Here is an 18,464-nt window from a genome sequence, read left to right as displayed (position 1 = left end):
CCAAGCATCTTCTTTCTTCCCTCCCCAGGCACGGGCACAGAGACAAAGCCCCATCGCCTTGTTGACTCTAGTGCGGCCCCAGGATCTTTGCACAGGCTGTCCTTTCTGCCCAGGAGGCTTGACCTCCCAGAACCTGGGCTGACTGATCCTTCTTGTTCAGGCGGACACGGCTCAATGGTGACCTCATCCCAGAGGCCCCGCACACCCCCGCCCTCTGTTGTCCAGCTTCTACTTATCAAGGGGTGCTCACTGGGCACTCATCTCTCTGGGCAGGGAGCTCGGTGCTCCAGCCACAGCAGTGCTCTGGCACCCACGCCCCCATCACGGCGGGTCTGTCCTGACTCACCACACGGCAGCAAGGAGCAGGGGCCGGTGTGGTAGGGTGATGTTTACTCCTCTGAGGACCCGGCAGACCCCTCCCCACTTAACTGAGCTGAGGCCTGAGTACTTCTGGCACCCTCACCACCTCCAGACACCCCAGGGGTGTTGTGTTTAAATCCCGGTACCCCTTGTGATGGCTGTGACCGCCCCGTGCCTCAGTTTCCCTGGATGTCAACAGAGTGTAGGGGTAGCTGTTTGACCACCAGGGGTCCCTCCCATCTGCCCCCTCAAAGTGGCTGCAGCAAACACGGATTGGGCGGGGATTCCTGGAATGGAGACATTTATTGAAAAACGGCGGGCTGGGCTGGGCTTCCAGCCTGCGCTTCTAGCCGAAGGGCAAGTGCCCGGCGGAGAGAGCAGCAGAGCCCTGGCCTCGCATCCTCACGGCTCCTCCGGAAGTGCCCCTGGGGCAGGCCTCAGGCACTGGGGGCGTACTGCAGCACCAGCCGGTCAAAGTCGTTCTCCTTCGACGTGAATTGGGGGTGCAGGGGTAGGGGCGGGGGGCGGGCAGAGAGAGAGAGAGAGACGGGAGAACTTGTGAGCCAGGCCCCGAGTCCCCCACCTTGCCTAGCAGAGCCTGCGGGCTCTGGGGCAGAGCTGGGCCACCCGCAAGGGCTCACCTTGGCCTGGTACTCCTTGATGAAGGGGTGGGACCTGTGGGCGTCCTTCAGCTGGGACAGGTAGCGGTTTGTCACCTGTGGGAGGAGGCAAAGTTAGCTAAATATGGGGACCCCATGTTGGCTCTGACCTGGAAAGAATGGGATGAAACAAGGGCCACCCAACCAGACCCAGGCAAGAGCCCTGATTTCTCCACAGTTTTTCCATCACCGCACACCCAGGAATCATGCTGAAGTAGAGGGGACCCTGGGGGATGAGGCCAGGAGCCTGTACTTGGCACATGACTGAAGGGGTGCACCGGGTTCAGGGATGTGGGCTGGGGGGGGACCCAGGCCCGGGGAGAGGCAGGGCGCCAGATGGAGTGGACGGCAGGTCAGGGGGACAGGGCTGGGAAAGGAGATGGGCTTGTTCTGGGCGCACTGTATGGAGACGCCTCAGAGGCCTGGGGATGGGAACTGGGGCCAAGGTGGAGCCTTACGCCCAGCCTGGCCCTACCCACCCCCCGGCCCAGCCAGACATACGGGGCTGTGGGCGTCTGTGCAGCTCTGCTTCTTCCAAATCGGGAGTCTGGGGGTGTTTCTGTGCTGAGTTGGGGGGCTGTCCTATCTGTCCCATACCACCCCAGCCCTGAAGCTGCCAGGGGGCCCTTCTCTAGGCACTGGGGACAGACCCCCCATGAAGCCCTGGGGGGGCAGGCCCCTGGCTGCCTGGGCCTGGCACCTAATGGGGCAGGGCCCCACATCCGCCCCCTGCACCCTCAGACGAGACAGGCTCCCCAGGATGGCTCCCCTGGGCCCCGTTTCTCTGTCCCGTTGCCTGCTCCTGACTGTGAGGTGACACAGGCCGGCTCCCACCCTGGGAGCCCTGAGCCTCAGTGTCCAGAGGACTCGCAGAGCTCCGGGCAGGGTGGGAGCCCTGGGGGAGTGCCTGTACCACCAACTTCCCAGGGTCAGTGGCAGCCGCATCCACTCACAGGGAGCAGGTTTCTGCCCCAACCCCAGGCCAGCCTTGAAGTTTGACCCTGTGGCCTCGAGCTCCCAGTGGAGCCAGGTCCTCACTGGAGACCCCAGCCCACCCCAGGCTGGCACCGTGAAGGCCAGAAAACCCTGCGGCACCTGCTGGGGGCGGGGAGGGACCTACCTCAGGAGGCTTGCCCAGGTGCTGGGACAGGACGACGAGGTTGATCAGTGTCTCAGGGTGGCCACTATCCTGGCAACAGAGGGGACGGGCAGGGTCAGCTTCTCCAGGCCACAGCCCCAACTCAGGGCTGGGGCTACGAGACACAGCGTGCCCCGTGACTGTATGCTTGGCCAGGTGGCGGCCTTGGAGCCTTCCCTTCTGCCTCCCACACCAGCTGCTTTCCCCAGGGGCTTGGTGCTTCCTGAACAGGCCAGACTGACACGGAGACTCCGCTTGCTGCAGTTTCCGAGGGGCATATTTATTTACCACAAATCTTAAGGTGACAGAGTCTAGGCCCAGGCAGCCTCAACGTATCACAGCCCAGAGAGCTGGTTTTGCTGCTGCAGCCGTGAGGCCTGAGACTGTGGGGTAGGGCCCGCCCACTCCCCAGGGGACTTGACAGGAAACTGCAAGAAATTACCAGAACCTCCGAGCAGCTGACCTCCCCTCGCCCGCCCACACTGGGCACTGAAGCCTGAGGAATGCTGGGAACAGGCTTGGCTGCTGCCTTAGCCCTGATGGGGGGCGAGGCAGGAACATGCTGCACGGGGTGTCACAGGCTCAAGGGGCCGCAAGGACCCTGGCTGCCTGCACGGGGCACAGCTCCACACACACGCCCTTCGGCTTGTCCCCGCCTGGCCAGCAACCTGCTGTGATCGCTCGGCCCCTCGCAGCGAGGAAGAGGGGGACAGCTGGCCACTGGGGTCAGTTTCTCACTGTATCAGAGCCGCTTCAGCTGTTGCTCGGGAGAAGGCAGGCCACGGCGGCAGCCCTAGCCCCCTGGCGGGCGGCACGCCCAGGCCCCCTGCTCAGCGAGCATGGGCACGACGTCTGCGTGCGGTCCGCTCGCTCCTCAGCAGCCATCGGTAGGATGGCTTTCTCTCAAGCACAGGAACAGGTCAGGGATCATCACCCTGAAAGGCCCCAGGCCAGGCAGCGGCGGCATCAGTGAGGAGGAGACGGGGTGTGTGTCTGCCTAGCTCAGGCCTGGGCTGACGGGATCCTCCCATTTCCAAGAGAAGTCAGAATGAGGACTGTGGTTCGCAATCCCGATTTTCAGCTGAGTCAGCGTGAGAACCCCCACCTGGCCAGCAGGCAGGCCATGGGGTCCCCGCCGCACCTGTTTCGGGGGTGGGGCTGGGCCTGCCCGTACCTTGTCCAGTGCCTCCTGCAGCACGCCCTCAGCGGCCTCCCAGCGGCCCTGGGCCATGTGGCAGGCTGCCTGCCCGTTGAGCAGCAGCAGGGTCGGCGAGCACTTGTCGGCCATCTCCTGGAAGATGTAGTAGGCGTCCTGGAGCTTCTCACCTCCCTGCGGGACAGTTGGGATGTCACAGCCTTGTCACCCTGCTGCCCTGCCCTGCCCCAGCCTGCTCCCTCCTGGGGGGCTCTCATGGCAGGCGGCCCAGGGCAGGCACCCTGGGGACACCGCCCCCCTCCCCACAGAGGCCCTTGAGCAGCCTGTGCTGTGACCCCTCAAACCCCAAGGCCTCAGTTTACGGACTTGAAAGGCTTGGCTCCGGGAAGGAGTAATCAACACACAGGCAGCGGGGCCGAGGTCTGGGCTGGGCCACATGGCCCCCCAGCCCCCGCTCCACGGTCGGTCCTGAGCCTGCCCGCCTGCATTCTGAATGGCAGGTTCTGTCTGCTTGGCAGAGACAGAGTCACGCCGGCGGGGGAGCCTGACACGAAGATGCACTTGTGAACAAATGCAAGGCTACCAGAAAAGACTGCTGGGGTGTGTCCCCTGCACTGAATAGATGCTACAGGGTGAGGCCTCAGCCGCGCAAGACGACGTGCAGATGCTCGCAGATGAAGGGCACGTTTTAAAAAGCCCAGACAAGAGAGTGAACTCAGAGAAAGGAAGTCAAAAGCCCAAGACAGAAACGGGGCTGCTGCCAGGAGAGGGGTGCCCAGGCATGTGGGGTAAGAGGGCTGGGCTCGAGGAGGGAGAGTGCGAGGGGGGACTCGGGCACCAACTCTGTGTCAGGAGCCTGGAGAGAGCTGAGCAGCAGCCGAGCCCGGGGCCAGGCCCCAGGGGAGGGTGTGCTGCCAGGCTGGCTCCCTGCAGGCAGGGTGGGGGTGGGGCCCATGCAGGGAGAGGCAGGCCGAGTCTGGTTCGGAGCCCCCGTTGGTGCACCCTGGCTCTGGCCAAGCTATCGGGCTACAGGAAGCCAGGAGGGGTCAAGGCTGAGTGATGGGGAAAATGTGCTGGGGCTCTTCTGGGCGACTGGCCCCCAAGAAAGCACGAAGCCCGGGGTGTCCGTGAAGCCCAGCTACAGCCTCGGGGCACCCGCGTGCTCCTGCCCTTGTGCTCCAGCCCAGGCTGGGCAGGGGCTCACCGCAGCCAAGTTGGCCCAGGCAGTGGCCAGCTGGGTGAGCGTGGCGTCCTCATCCTGGTCCTGCATCTTCTTCAGCTCCTTCCTGGGGGCGGAGGAGAGGGGCCCAGTGGCTGCGAGGCCCGGTCACTGCCCCCCACCCCTGCCCAAGTTCCTTGCTCACGAGGCATGGCACCCCACACCCCCGCGGCTGCACACGCCTGAAGCCTGCCCCCGCCCTGCAGGCCGGCACCGCTGCCGGCCTCATGGAAGGAAGCTGAGGCACAGGCAGCGATGCCCCCCCGTCCCAGGCCACACCGCGCAGGGAAGGGCAGGTAAGCAGTGGTGCCGTCACCCCCGTGGACCAGAACACGCTACGTGGAGAAACATTCACGTTGCTGATCATCTGAGCCAGGGGGTGTACTCAGAGTGGTCCCTACTGAAGAGAGGCCCGGTTTCTGGAAAACTCAAGAGTCCTAGCACAGCCTGGCCTTTACTAAGATACCCTTCCCTCCCACTGCCCAGTGGGGAGGGGCTTACCGGGCTAGGTCCAGGCGGTCAAGCTTCAGCAGGATCTGCACTGTCATGGCCATGCTGCGGGAAAGTTATGTGGTCCGTGAAAACCTCGTTCCACCGTACCTTCCTACAGGGAGCTCACTCTGATTAAGCATCACCTTCCCGAGACTTCCTGTTAGTACTCGGGCCACCAGTCCCACTTTGCAGAGGGGAAAACTGAGGCCATCAGCCCAGTACAATCAAACTCTGTGGGCACTGCTCGCCGCAACCAGTGCCCCATCGCTTCCCGGGCCCTGTGCCTCCGTCACGCAGGATCAGGCTGAGAGCTCCGCGGGGTCCCCAGGCCTGTGGCCCACTCCCTGCCCACCCCAAGGCCAGCCACCAGTTTGCACCCCCCTCCTCTTTGCAAACACAGTCCTGGATGAAGTGCTGCAAGGACGCACGTGCTCCTTGCCTTCAGCGCCCACACCCACCACCCCCTCTCAGGCCTAGACAGTTGGGATGCCGATCACTAATGTGGCCTCTTGTTCCAGAGCTTTCCCGCCGGAACGTGACCCAGCGCCCAGAAGAGCCCAGGGAGGGGCATGAGAAACATTCGTGGATCCACTGCCATGTCAGCCACGCACCAGGCCAACTGCAAACCCCCTTCTGCATTGAGGTGGGACATAAATGGAGAAGGAAGACTAACCAAGGGAAGGCAGAAACCAGAGCATTCGTGGAGCCCTGGCCGCAGCGAGGGTCACAGCACAGCCCAGAGCCACCCACTGGGGTGGGAGTGGAGCCAGCTGCAGGCTGCACGGGGCTCCAGCACCCAGGCCTGCCGTGCCCAAGGGTCGGCCTCAGGGGAGGGTGGTGGGGGCCCAAGGAAGCGGTGGACCGGCCAGGGCCCTGGGCAGAGGGACACAAGGCTTTGTGGAGGGAGGGCGGGCACGGAGGCCTCGGGCAGAGACAAAGGTGCTTTCAGCTCCGCTGCTGGGAACAGAGGGTTTTCAGCTGAGGGTGCCATGTCCTCAGAGCGCAGCCCAGCCGTGCGGAAGAGAGTGTCTCTGGAACTGGGAACAAGAGCTGGAGCCAGAACAAGAGGCCTGCGCCCCACCCCAGGCCCACTTTCAGAGCAGCCCCCCTCGCCGTTCCTATGACAACGGCTGAGGCAGCTCTGGGTGGCCTGGACAGCAGAAGGGCCACTCGGCAGCAACCCCCCATAGCCCTGTGCAGGACGGCCACTCACCACTCCAGGCTGTCCCCCTGGTGAAGGGTGCGCAGGGCTGCGTCTGGGTTCTGGTCATAGAAGTAGATGGAGGCGGCCATGAGCAGAAAGGTGGTGTTGGTGACATCCACGCTCCGGCTCATCTCCCGGTCCAGCTCGGCCACGATCGCGTCCCTGTGAGACACAGCTGCTCATGGCCCGAGGCAGGGGCAGCAGGTGGCCGCATCCCCCGGGGGAACAGACAGGCCCAGAGACAGCGAATCAGGCTCCCGCGGGCACACAGCAGCAGTGGGCAGGATGGGCCCAGCTGTCCGTGCCAAGCGCCTCTGGGTGCTGGTCTCCCCACCTCACCAGGCGCTTCTCAGCCTCCACACAAACAGGGAAACCGAGGCCAGAAGTGGGGTCAGGTGCGCCAGGCCCCGTGGGGAGATGCAGTGCAGGAAGGGTCGTGCCTGGCCCTGCCCACAGATGACATCCCAGGCCCCGCGCTCCCCTGGCCGCAGTGCTCAAGGCCTGAGGTGTGCACACCACCCTAGTGCAGGGGGTGGGCTGGCTTTGCCGGGGGCACCTCCCACCGCAGGGGCATGAGGCTGCACATGAGGCATCATTCTCATGACGCCACCAACTTCCCCAGGAGGCTGGTGGTCTCAGCAGATGGTCCAGATCTACGTCGGTCAGCACTGGGCCTGGGCCCTGAGGGCGGCTGTGCGGGAGACGCCCCGCGGCCACAGCACTGTCCCTAGCTCCCCATCCTGAATGCTTCTGACAGGTGGGTGGCGTGCTGGGCTGGGGCCTGGGTGCTGGCGCCAGGCTGGAGTCCAGGCTGGCCTGAGGACCAGCTGAGTGCACCCACATGTCACATTGCACCAGAAATGAACTGCTTAACCAAATCGAGGAGTTGGGACCCTTGTTTCAAAAGGGCTGCTGGGCAATTAACAAGAGAAGGGCCCTGTGTCACTACCGGACAAACGCTGTAGCTTGGGACCGACGCCGTCTCAGCAAATGCCTACGTTTCATGTGGGTTTCAGGGGGTAGTGGCCAAATGTCTCTGTACCCCGGGGTCCCTGGAGGCCAGGGACCTGTCTGTCACCCTCTCCGCGCCCACTAGAGAGGGGCCTGACGGACAAACGACTTCACAGCTGAGTCTGCTGCCCACAGTGCATGCGGCAGGACTGTGCAGGGACCCCACCGGGCTGGCATGAGCCGCCCCAAGGCCACCTCACAAAGCTTCCCGCCAGCTTCCCGCCTTCCCGGCGCACAGGCGGTGAGCGTGCGGCCTGCTCTCCTCCTTGTGACGCCGGTGTTGTACGCTGTTACTGGAACATGCTGTGGTTGTCCCGTGGGCTCTGGCGCTTTCTCCACCACCTGCCTGCCAGGCAGTCTGCACTGTCAGGATGGACGGCTCGTGAGCACCTCTGCTTGTCTGAGCACCGGCTCCACGCCCCGGCTTCCCATGGGTTCTTTTCTGTAATGCCTGCAGCAGTCCCGGAGCTCCTTCCCCTTCCCAAAGGATTCATCACCAGGCTAGTGGGGTGCAGAGAGGGCGCCTGTCTTAACTGCCCCAGGGCTGCCATCACAAAGCACCAGGAAGCAGCAAAGTAACAAGGATGTATTCTTGCACAGTTCTAGAAGCCAGCAATCCGAAATCAAGGTGTTGGCAGGGGACCTCCCTGTGGTCCAGTGGCTAAAACTCTACACCCCCAATGCAGGGGGCCCCGGTTCAATCCCTGATCAGGGAACTAGACCCCAAGTACTGCAACTAAGATTTCGCAGGCCGCAACTAAAGACATTGCAGTGAAGATCAAAGACCCTGCACGTGGCAACTGAGACTCAGTGCGGCCATGTAATTTTTTTTTTTTTTAAGGCGTTGGCAGGACCGGTTTCTTCTGCAGGACTCCAAGGGACAATGTGTCCTGGGCCTCCCTCCCGGCTCTCGGCGCTGTGGCAGTCCTTGCCGTGTGTCTTGTTTTATCCAGATCTTTGCCTGCGTCTTCAGGTGGCCTCCATGTCTGTCTTCTTTCCCATCTCTTCTGAAGACACCCATCACTGGATTTAGGGCCCACCTTACATCCAAGATGAGCCCAAGGTCCTTAACCACTTACATCTGCAGAGACCCCGCTTCCAACGAGGCCAGGTTCACAGGCTTTGGGGGTCCCCATCCGGTGGCCACTGCTTTAGGCCTCTTTGAAGAACCCCCTCTGGTCTCTTCGTGGACCAAGGAGCCAGATCAAAGGAGGCTGCACGTGGAGTGCTGCCCTCCATGAGGAGCAGAAGTGGGGGTCACAGAAGATATCCACACTTAGGCCCCACAGAGGGCTGCGGCAGCCAATGAGGGAAGCGTAGTATCAGTGAGGTCGTGAACACATCCTGCTCTAACCAGCTCCACAGGGCAGAGTTCAGGAGAGGACCCCCTGAGACCCCCCCGAGGCATCACAGTGCTGTGAGAAGGCCCCGGAGCTGGGACGGGCAGGTGGGGGCCGGCTCCCAGCAGAGCGTCTCCGTCATGGGCCGTGCTGCCCCAGCCTTCTAGCCCAGCCACCCTCTGGGGAGTTTTTCCGCTCTGAAATCCCGGGGGGCTTTGTGACCAGTCCATTCCCGGGGGTGGGGGAACCGCAGGGCCTGCTGGGTCGGGCTGGTGCTCCACGCACAGGCGAGGCAGGGCCACACAGCTCCCAGCAGAGGCTGAGCTCACGGGCACCCGGGCGAGCAGCACATCCCAAGACCTGCCTGAGCAGGAGCCACCTGAGGCCAGCAGGGCCAGACCGCGTGCCATCTCAGGCCCCGCGCCGGGCAGCAGAGAACAGGCAGGCCTGGGCCTGGAAGACCCAGCGCTTCCGGGCCCTACAGCCCCACTCCTCGCCTCTCCCGGCCACCGCCTGAGGGAGCCTGATGCCTACTGATCTGCGGCACGAGACCGGCACGCAGCTCAGAGTGAGGACTCGGTGTCCCCCCTCCCACCCGTCTGCACAGAGATGAACGACAGGCAGTGCAGCCGCCAGCGCCTCCAGCAACACAGGCGAGCAGCAACGGAAGGTGGGCGGCAGGGTCCCCGCCGCGCATCCCGGGGAGGCGCTCTAGGCAGTGAGGCTCCCACAGCCCCTAGGCACCTGCGCACCGGTCCCCAGCTCTGGTCCCCCGCCTCCGCAGAGACCTCCTTGAAGCAGGGCCCCTCACTGCCCCCCTGTGTGGGTGAGGGGAACCAAGGCTCAGCGAGGTGACAGGACACAGGAGGGATGCCGTCCAGACATCCCTGCCCACCCAGGCCCATCCACAGTGTCCCAGCCCCGCCCCAGCCTCACCGCCGGCTGTCGCTGGCCAGGTACTCAGCAAACATGCGCACGGCCTGCAGCTCGGGGGCGGAGGAGGGCTTGATCTCATCCAGCACCACGCCGTACTTCCTCTGCAGGTAGGACACGGACACCGTCAGCCCCGCTGGACCTCCCCGTGCAGTCTGTATCCCAGACCCCGGGGAACATATAGGGGCTGTCTGGCGCCAGCATCGCTCTGGGGAAGCCCCAGTGCCTGCTGCTCCCAGGGACGCCCCTCGGCCCACAGGAGCAGCACCGCCACAGCGCACTGTGGCACCCAGCGCAGCATCACTTGTTAGCCGCATGGCCCGCTGCTCCAGCTGGAGACCCTGGCCGGTCACTGTACGGCCCCCAGTGGTGAAGTGACAGGGGGAGGGCCCCCCAGCTTTGGGGAGGGGGTCACCAGGGTCAGGGAACCTGGGTGCGTGCTTCTGCTGAAGCAGAGCACACGCCCTGCCCACAGACATCCAGCAGGGAGGTCACTGCCAAGGGACACGGGAATCAGGGACCCTTTTCCTGTTTCTCTCCAAGTAGCTGCGGTGAGTTCATTGCTTCTGCGTGTGCTCACCTTTCATTTTTTGGTCTTGCCGTGCGTATGTGGGGTCTTAGTTCCCTGACCAGGGATCCAACCCACGACCCCGGCACTGGAAGCCATGGAGCCGTAACCACTGGACTGCCGGGGCAGTCCCTACACGTGTTTAACTTTCAAACACACACGTGCATATATGAACATGTCCGAGGAGACTCTGGAGTGCACTGGGGCACCCTACTCTGATGGGGGGGCCACGCATACCCTGGAGGTGGCAGGGAGGAGCACCTGGGCCACAGGGGAAGTCCCCTCAGGTTCTAGAATGCTCCACAGAGGGAAGGATGCAAACGGACCTGGGAAGCCAGCTGGGGCCTGACGTGAGGTGGGGCCACCTGTGGAGCCACGTGCCCACCACACAGCAGCCCAGGCCTGCCCTCTCCCCGCTGCTCCAAGGGGACACGGCTGGCGGCCACACCCGTGTTGTGGGCCTGGGGTGGGAACATGGCGGGCACAGTTGAATCCTCTCTGCAGAGCCTGGGTTGTTTTTAAAACAGGGGGATGAACTCTCACTGTATTATGTCCCAGGGGAATGCTGCTTTTTAAGCCCCAGGTAAAGAACCTCCCTGCCAATGCAGGAGATGCCAAGAGATATGGGTTCCACCCCTGGGTGGAAAGAGCCCTTGGAATAGGAAATGGCTTCCCACTCTAGTCCTCTTGCCTGGAAAATCCCATGGACAGATGAGCCTGGTGGACTACAGTCCATAGGGTCACAAAGAGTTGGACATGACTGAGCACAGCATGTAATGCTGCTTTTAAAAATTTAACTGTAGCATAAAAATTTAACTGCAGTGTCTAAACTGCTAGCTCTAGTTAGTAACAGTATCAATACCAATGCATCAATTGTAACAAAAGCACCCCACCAACCCAAACTGTTAATGAGAGAAAATGCCTGTGGGGTGGGGCTGGGGATTTGGAATTTTTTTATCATCTGCTCGGTTATTCTGTAAACCCAGAACCCTGGTCTCCTGAGCCGGTGCTGCGGGGCCTCAGTGACACAGTCACCTTACTTGTGGTGGCCACGCCGGCTGTGGGGGGCCTGCCCCCGCCGACACTCTGCTCCTGATTCTCCCGTCCCAGGGCACCGGCAGTCATGGTCAAGGGCCCACGCTTACCTGTGCAAGGTACGCTCTGTACAGGAAGACGTCCCGTTCCACATCTCTCTCCGGGCTGGATGGCTGCGGAAGCAAAGGCAGGTCAGGACTCACGGGGCCGTGTGGCCAGTAGGCCCATAGAGGCCGCAACAGGCAGCCTTCCCAGGAGTCTGGGCCTAGTCCCCGCCCCAGCTCTCTGCTGCCTCATGACCTTCGGCTGCAGGAAAGCAGCCGCCACGGATGGCATGCAGCATGCTGGGCACCCCATTCTGTCCCCCTGGGACATCCCCCTGGGAAAGGTGGCTTGACTGTTACCCCCATCCGGCTGGGTGAGGGACGGGGACACTAACAGGCTGAAACGGCCCCAGCCATGCAGAAGGGGCCAGGGCAGAACCCACGCTTCTGACCATGGGACACTGGGCTGCTCATCCTGATGGGGAAGGACCCCAAGGTGCAGCCAACCAAAATGGAAGCAGCTCAACAGTCCAGGTGGTCTGAGGATGCCCGCAGTGGGGGTGGGGTGGGCGTGCACTGATGCCTACGTCTGCACAAGCCCGGAAAGCAGGCCTGGAAGACTCCTATCTGGAGATGGATGGCTGATGCTGGAAAGGGATGGGACCTGGAGGGAGATGTGCAAAGGGGACTTTACTGTCTGCAGCCGATACTTCCATCCCGCTTTGGTTTCAAACGCTCTTTAAATGTAACCAACAGGAGAGACAAAGGTTCACCTCACTCAGAGGACCTTTCTGGGAAGGCTCAGTTTGGCTGCCCCAGCACAGTGATGCTGGGGTCTAGCCAGGCGGGGGGAGTCCTTGGAGACAGCCGTGCCCTCGGGGACGAGGTCCACGGGCCACGTTCAGTGAGCCCAGTCCCCACACAGAACCCAGAAGCAGCCATGCGGCGAGCTCATGCAGGGTTCCCTGCAGCACCCTGAAGAAGGCCCCCGTGCGGCTGCGGGCATGCCAGGGGCCCTTCCTTGGGGGGACAGCCTCGGACCATGACCCAAGAGCTGGGTGACTTTCTGGAGGCCCCACGGTGCCTGCGGTGGGCAGGCACAGAGCAATTCAGTCCAGCGGGTGCGGGGCTGCTGGGACAGGCCGTGCAGGGGCCGGGAAAGGGGAGTGACCTGGCAAGGGGGCATGGCCACCTTGGAGCCGCCACTCCAAACCACAGGGCCCGGGGACCAGCAGAGAGGACGGCCTGCCAAGCTGCCCGAGCTGGGGAACAATGGCCTGGAGCCCCACCAGTGGGAGCATGCCAGGACTACCCTCCCCTGAGGTTGAGAACCAGGCTCCAAGTGCCCAGGCCTTCTTCCCAGCCCGAGGGTGTGAGGGAGGTGGACATGTCCTCCTCTCAGGCCACCGGAGACTACAAACAAGAAGCCTGGCTCCTGGCCCCAGCCAGACTCCAGCCAGCTTCGCCACAGGGTCTCAGCAGCTTGCTCCAGCCACGGTGGCCAACCGGGATCTGGCCAGGACTTGGAACACAGTGTCTTCTAAAGAAGTGACTCTCAAAAGACCCTCAGAGCTGGACACTGGTGAAGACAACCCAGCTGGGGTCCCCACACCAACTTCAGTATAAAAAAAGAGAGAGAGAAAGAGAGAAGGGGCTTCTCTGGTGGCTCAGTGGTAAAGAATCCACCTGCCAATGCAGGAGACATGGGTCCAATCCCTGATCCAGGAATATCCCACAGGCTGCAAGGTGACGAAGCCTGTGCACCACAGCTACTGAAGCCCGAACCCTAGAGCCCGTGCTCCACCAGAGAAGCCGCTGCAATGAGGCCCACGCACTGAGTACCCCTGTTCACTGCAACTAGAGAAAGCCTGCATGCAGCAGTGAAGACCCAGGGCAGCCAAAAATAAAGTAATAAGATTATTTTCTTTAAAAAAAGAGAAAGACAAAAAAAAAAAAAGAGAGAGAGAGAGACAAATGCTTGCTCTTGGTATTTTTGAAGCAGGGACACTGTGAGATGCCCTGCGAGGGACCGGGGGACCAGAGGCCACTCTGTGCTTCAGCTACCCTCTGCGTCTAACGGGCACACCACTGACCCTGCAGGATGGCCGAGGGGGGTCACCGAGACCCCACATGCAGACCTCAGGACATTCCCAAGCAGCCAAAGAGAAGAGCTTCTGGGAGGCATAAGAACGAAGACAAGTGTACAGACCAGGGAACCCCAGGAACTGTGAAGCGTGCCCCAGGGGAGTGCCCCAGTGCCTAGTCCTGACGGCTCATCACCACCAACTGGGAGGTCAAAGACCAGAAAAGCCAGGAGGCTCATATCCACCAGTGACATCCAACCACAGGGGGCCCCCAAACTGCCTGCAAGGAGCTCAGAGGTGCAACCAGGCCGGAGAGCCAGGGGAACGGTCCAGGGAGGCCAGGGATGGGGTTGGGGAAGGGGACCACATCCCATCCTCTGACTGGCCATCAGTGTCAGCTGACCACACTAGACTGTTGGCTCCTGGAGGCTTTCTTAGCTGCTTCATCCTTAACACCTGTGCGGTGCCTGCCATCTTGTGGGCACTCGAGAAACAAGTAGGAAACAAACATCATGATGGCACCAGCATTACAACACACCAGGGGCTTCACCTGGGGCCACCGCTGGGGGTGCCTGTCTGAGGTTGCTATAACCACCACCTAGGGTGGGGTTCAAAACAACAGAAACCTGTTCTCCTGTGGTTCTGGAGGCCAGAGGTCCGAGATCAAGGTGTCAGCAGAGCTGTGCTACCTCCACAGGCCAAGCGGATCCGCCTTTGCCTCATTCAGCTGCTGGAGGTTCTGGGTCATCCTTAGCTGGCGGCTGCCATCACCCCAAACTCTGCCTCCACTTTTTCTGTCTGCCTCAAGTCTCTCTCTGAGAAGGACACCAGTCACTGGATTTAGTTGCTGTTTAGCTGCTAAGTCGTGTCTGACTCTTTGTGACCCCATGGACTGCAGCACGCCAGGCTTCCCTGTCCTTCACTGTCTCATGACTTTGCTCAAACTCATGTCCGCTCAGTCAGTGATGCCATCCAACCATCTCATCCTCTGTCGTCCCCTTCTCCTTTTGCACTCAATCTTTCCCAGCATCAGGGTCTTTTCCAGTGAGTTGGCTCTTCATATCAGGTGGCCAAAGTACTAGAGTTTCTGCTTTAGCATCAGTCCTTCCAATGAATATTCAGGGTTGATTTCTTTTAGGATTGACTGGTTTGATTTCCTTGCAATCTACGGGACTCTCAAGAGTCTTCTCCAATACCACAGTTCAAAATTCTTCACTACTCAGCTTTCTTTATAGTCCAACTCTCACATCCAAACATGACTATTGGAAAAACCACACCTCTGACTATAGGGGCCTTTGTTGGCGAAGTGACGTCTCTGCTTTTTAACATGCTGTCTAGGGCCGATCCTAAATCCTGGCTGATCTCATCCAGAGGTCCTTCACTGGAATACAGCTGCATGTGAGTTTGCTCAGAAGTGTGTGACTCTTTGTGCCCCCACGGATGTAGCCCGCCAGAATCCTCTGTCCATGGGATTTCCCAGGCAAGAATACTGGAGTGGGTTGCCATTTCCTCCTCCAGGGGATCCTCCTGATGCAGGGATCGAACCCCATCTCCTGTGTCTCCTGCATCGGCAGGTGGATTCTTTACCACATACCACCTGGCAGTGTGCAAAGACCCTTTCCCAAATAAGTCACATTCACAGGTTCCGAGTGGATGCATCTCATCAGGGACACCATCTGACCCAATCCAGGCTGCCGAAGAGGGTTTAGGTAGCCGGTGGACCAGAATTAAAGCCCATCAGAGGGCTCGGCAGGGAAAGGACTCCCGTTATTCTGGCCATGGCAGGGAGGGTCTCTTGGTTTGGTGCCAGTGCATCTTTACCATGTTGCAGAAGAGGGCACACAGGCCCCAGCTCAGAGGCTGCACCACAGTCTTGCCTCCAACAACAGTGATCTGACAGCTGATCTGGCTTCCTTTGCTTTCCATAGCTGTCTGCATACAGCAGGTGGTGCTGCTTCCTTCAGCAGGGTGGTAAAATTTGCATATTATGACACAGTAAGACTCAAAGAACACAGTGCTACAACACGAACAGAACAGACACACAAGAGAAGACAGAAGGTGGATCGCTGAGTATGACGCAGACCCTCACAGGGCCCCACTGAGATCAAAGTCAGGGCTCCCGTCTGACAGGAGGGAAAAGCGAGGCTCAGAGGGGTGCTGTGACAGTCCTGGCTGCAGGGAGAACACAGAAGAGCCAGAAGCTGAGGCAGCCAGGCCCGGCTGACCTTCCTGCGGTCTACTCGACCCAGCAGGGAGGCACGTTAACAGCTGCGACGCTGAGCACAGTAAGGCCCCCAGACATGTCCACGGCAGCCCTGGGACAGCTTTCCTTATTACATCACCAAAGGGACTTCACAGGTGTCATTAAGATTATGGACCTGAACATGGGGAGACCATGCTGGCTTATCTGGGAGGGTCCAGTCTAACCACAGAACCCCTTCAAAGCAGAGGACTTTTAGACAAAAGGAACGAAGGGGAAGGGGAAGTTTGCAAGACTCCAAGAACCCCCATGCCGGGATCTTTTTTTCTCTTTTTTAATTTATGTGGCTGCATCAGATGTTAGTTGCGGCACAGGAGATCTTCACTGAAGCATGTGGGATCCAGTTTCCTGACCAGGGATCGAACACGGGCCCCCTGCATTGGGAGCACAGAGTCTTAACCACTGGACCACCAGAAAAGTCCCTCCGTGGCTGATTCTGAGATGGAAGGGTGATGTGGGAGGTTGAGGACTGGAGAGAAGCATCTAGAAGCCTCCAGGAACTAAGGGTGGCCCTGGCCGAGAGGCAGCAACTTCAACGAGTTAGGAAGGTGGCTCTTCCCCGGAATCTCCAGAAAGGATACAGCCGGGCCGATCCCGTGATTTTAGCTTAGGGAGAGGAGGGCTGGACTTCTGACCTACAGAAGTTGCAAGGCAGTAAACTTGTGGCGCCTTGAGCTGTCCTTTGTCACACTGACAACGGAGAACTAATACAATCATCAAACGCTGCTTCAACGAATCCGAACCTCTTACTGAAGTCTGAGGTTTTGGCCTCCATACCACAGATGACACTCAGGGACATGGGGTTCACTGCCAAAGGCCAAAAGGGAAAGCAAGCCTTCTCCACGTCAGAATCCAAACTCCTCCAACACCTCAGCTGCCTCCATGAAGACGTCTGCCACTCCCCTTGCATGGTGCTCCTATGGCCTCCCACACCTTGGGAATAAACTCCAAACCCTTGCTGTGCCCCCCTCACCCCAGGCCCTGCCTCTCACTCTGCTCACTTCATTCTTCATCTCCCCAGTATGCTCACCCCACTTCTGCGACCCCAGCCTCTTAGGCCTGGCTACAGTGCTCACCCCTGCCTCAGCACCTTTGGGACTCTCACCTGTGGAGTGAGAGCCTTCTCCAGGTTTGGTCACAGGGTTAGATGACAGTAACAGAAGCCTGGTCTGATTTGACCACTCCCACATGAAGCAGCCCCCCCTCCCCATGCCCCCCATATCTGATCAGCACTTTCTATCTCCTATCCCTGCAGGGCTCAAGTTGTAATTACATACTCACTCTAATTCTTTACTTGTTTACTCTCTTCAGAACACTAGACCGTGAGGGCAGGCAAAGACCCTGTCACATTCATATCTCTTAAAAATCCTCAGGATTTCCTGGTGGTCCCGTGGTTAGGAGGGAGTCTGCCTGCCAGTGATGAGTCAAGGAAGATTCCACATGCTTCAGAGCAATGGAACCCGTGTGCCACAACCCCTGGGCCAGCACTCTAGAGCCTGCAAGCCCCAACTACTGAAGCCCTTGAACCTAGAACCTGCGCTCAGCAACAAGAGAAGCCACTGAAGTAAGAAGCTCATGTGGTGAGTAGCCCCCACACTCCACAACTAGAGAGATGCCTGAGCAGCAATGAAGACCCCGCACTCAAAAAAAAATATTAAAAAAATTTTTTAAAAAATCTCCAATAGCTCACTCTCAAAGTGACAGTACCATCCATCTTCTTCCCAAAAAGGTGCTGCTAGCAGTCCTGGCTGCCCACGCCTTTCCAGCTGCATTTTCTAGCTCTCAGTCAGGCTCACTCCCACCACTCTCCATCACACCACTTCCTGACACCTTTTAAATAACTTAATTGTATTTATTTGTATTTGTATTTGGCGTGGCATTCAGAACTTCCCCAACCAGGGATGGAACCATGTCCCCTGCAGTGGAAATGCCAAGTCTTAATCGCTGGACCACCAGGGATGCCCCTTATTTTCTTATTGTCTATCTGCCTCCCTTGGGAGCTGAGGTTTCCAAGAAAGATAGGAGTTTTATCTATTTTGTCACAGCTTTGAGCCCAGTACGAGTACACGGCCTGGCCCATACAGATGATCAGTGGGGAATGAATGAATGAGCAAGTGTGGGGAGAAATAACCTGGCTAGAGGGGCAGGGTAACAGGCGAGAATTCATTTATCTCTTGAGCCTCCCTGTTCTCTCACCTGTAAAATGAGGATAAATAATAGTCTCTAGGGGTATTTGGGGGCATGGCGGAAACAAATGAGAACTATTATTGTTATTACTATTATTACTACCGCACCGCAGTATCATATTTGTTACTATTACTATAGAAGCATGAACCTCTCTCTTACTCAAACGCCTCCTAAGGTACAGAGTGAGCGGTCCAAGTAAGAATTATCATGAAATGTTACTGCTTTGAGTTTTGTCAAGGGACAGAGACAATTCCTCATCGCGCTCTGAAGAGGTGTGGGGGGTGAAACGGCGCGAGGAGACAAGATAGGGTTTTTAAAATCAGAGCCCGACCCGCGGCCACCAGGAAGCATCTTCCGTCTCCGCCCCCAGCGTCTCCCAGCCCCGGAGACGCCGCACCTTCACCCGCTGCGCCTCGTTGATGCACTGCTGGTAGCTGCCAATGTAGAAGGCGTTCTTCACGTCGAACAGCTCGTCCACCTCCCCGGAGCCGCCAGAAGCCGGACCAGGAGCTGGAGGAGACATGTCGCTGCCCTCTCACTCGCTCCTCTTCCGGAAAGACACGTAGGCCGGAAGGAGGCAGCCACCTACGGGCACGCCGGAAAATGTAGTTTACTGGCTCCTCCCTGGAGATGAGCCAATGGAAGACTCTTAAAGGGGAATAGAGGGGCGTGAGACTCAAGTGCGTCTCGCAGGGCATCTTGGGAACTGTAGTTTAATCTGAGGCTGAGACTCCCGTGGGATTCCGGGAAAACCTGGTAAGGATGAGGTCGAGG

General features: G+C 59.6%; 1 protein-coding gene across 1 annotated transcript; it reads right to left on the bottom strand.

Annotated features, from left to right (window-relative positions):
- Positions 1–644: 644 nt before the first annotated feature.
- On the bottom strand, positions 645–18,267 carry COPE (COPI coat complex subunit epsilon). Its single transcript, XM_020884572.2, has 10 exons — positions 18,088–18,267; positions 11,226–11,288; positions 9,516–9,616; positions 6,238–6,390; positions 5,034–5,087; positions 4,518–4,599; positions 3,332–3,487; positions 2,140–2,208; positions 1,002–1,076; positions 645–845 (listed from the first exon to the last, which is right to left on the bottom strand). The coding sequence occupies exons 1-10, from the start codon at positions 18,211–18,213 to the stop codon at positions 798–800; spliced, it is 927 nt and encodes a 308-aa protein (XP_020740231.1). The 5' UTR covers positions 18,214–18,267; the 3' UTR covers positions 645–797.
- Between the last annotated feature and the right edge of the window lie 197 nt (positions 18,268–18,464).

The sequence above is a fragment of the Odocoileus virginianus genome, chromosome 3, assembly GCF_023699985.2.
Source record: "Odocoileus virginianus isolate 20LAN1187 ecotype Illinois chromosome 3, Ovbor_1.2, whole genome shotgun sequence".
NCBI lineage: Eukaryota > Metazoa > Chordata > Mammalia > Artiodactyla > Cervidae > Odocoileus > Odocoileus virginianus.
This window is presented reverse-complemented; position numbering and strand designations above follow the sequence as displayed.

Bases quoted from the DNA above. Each gene is read 5' to 3' on its own strand.
- COPE (XM_020884572.2), bottom strand. From the start codon at position 18,213: ATGTCTCCTCCAGCTCCTGGTCCGGCTTCTGGCGGCTCCGGGGAGGTG. The intron at 9,617-11,225 runs GTAAGCGTGGGC...TCCTACCTGCAG, and splicing joins ACAGAGCGTACCTTGCACAG to AGGAAGTACGGCGTGGTGCT. The intron at 2,209-3,331 runs GTACGGGCAGGC...CTCTGTTGCCAG, and splicing joins TGCAGGAGGCACTGGACAAG to GATAGTGGCCACCCTGAGAC.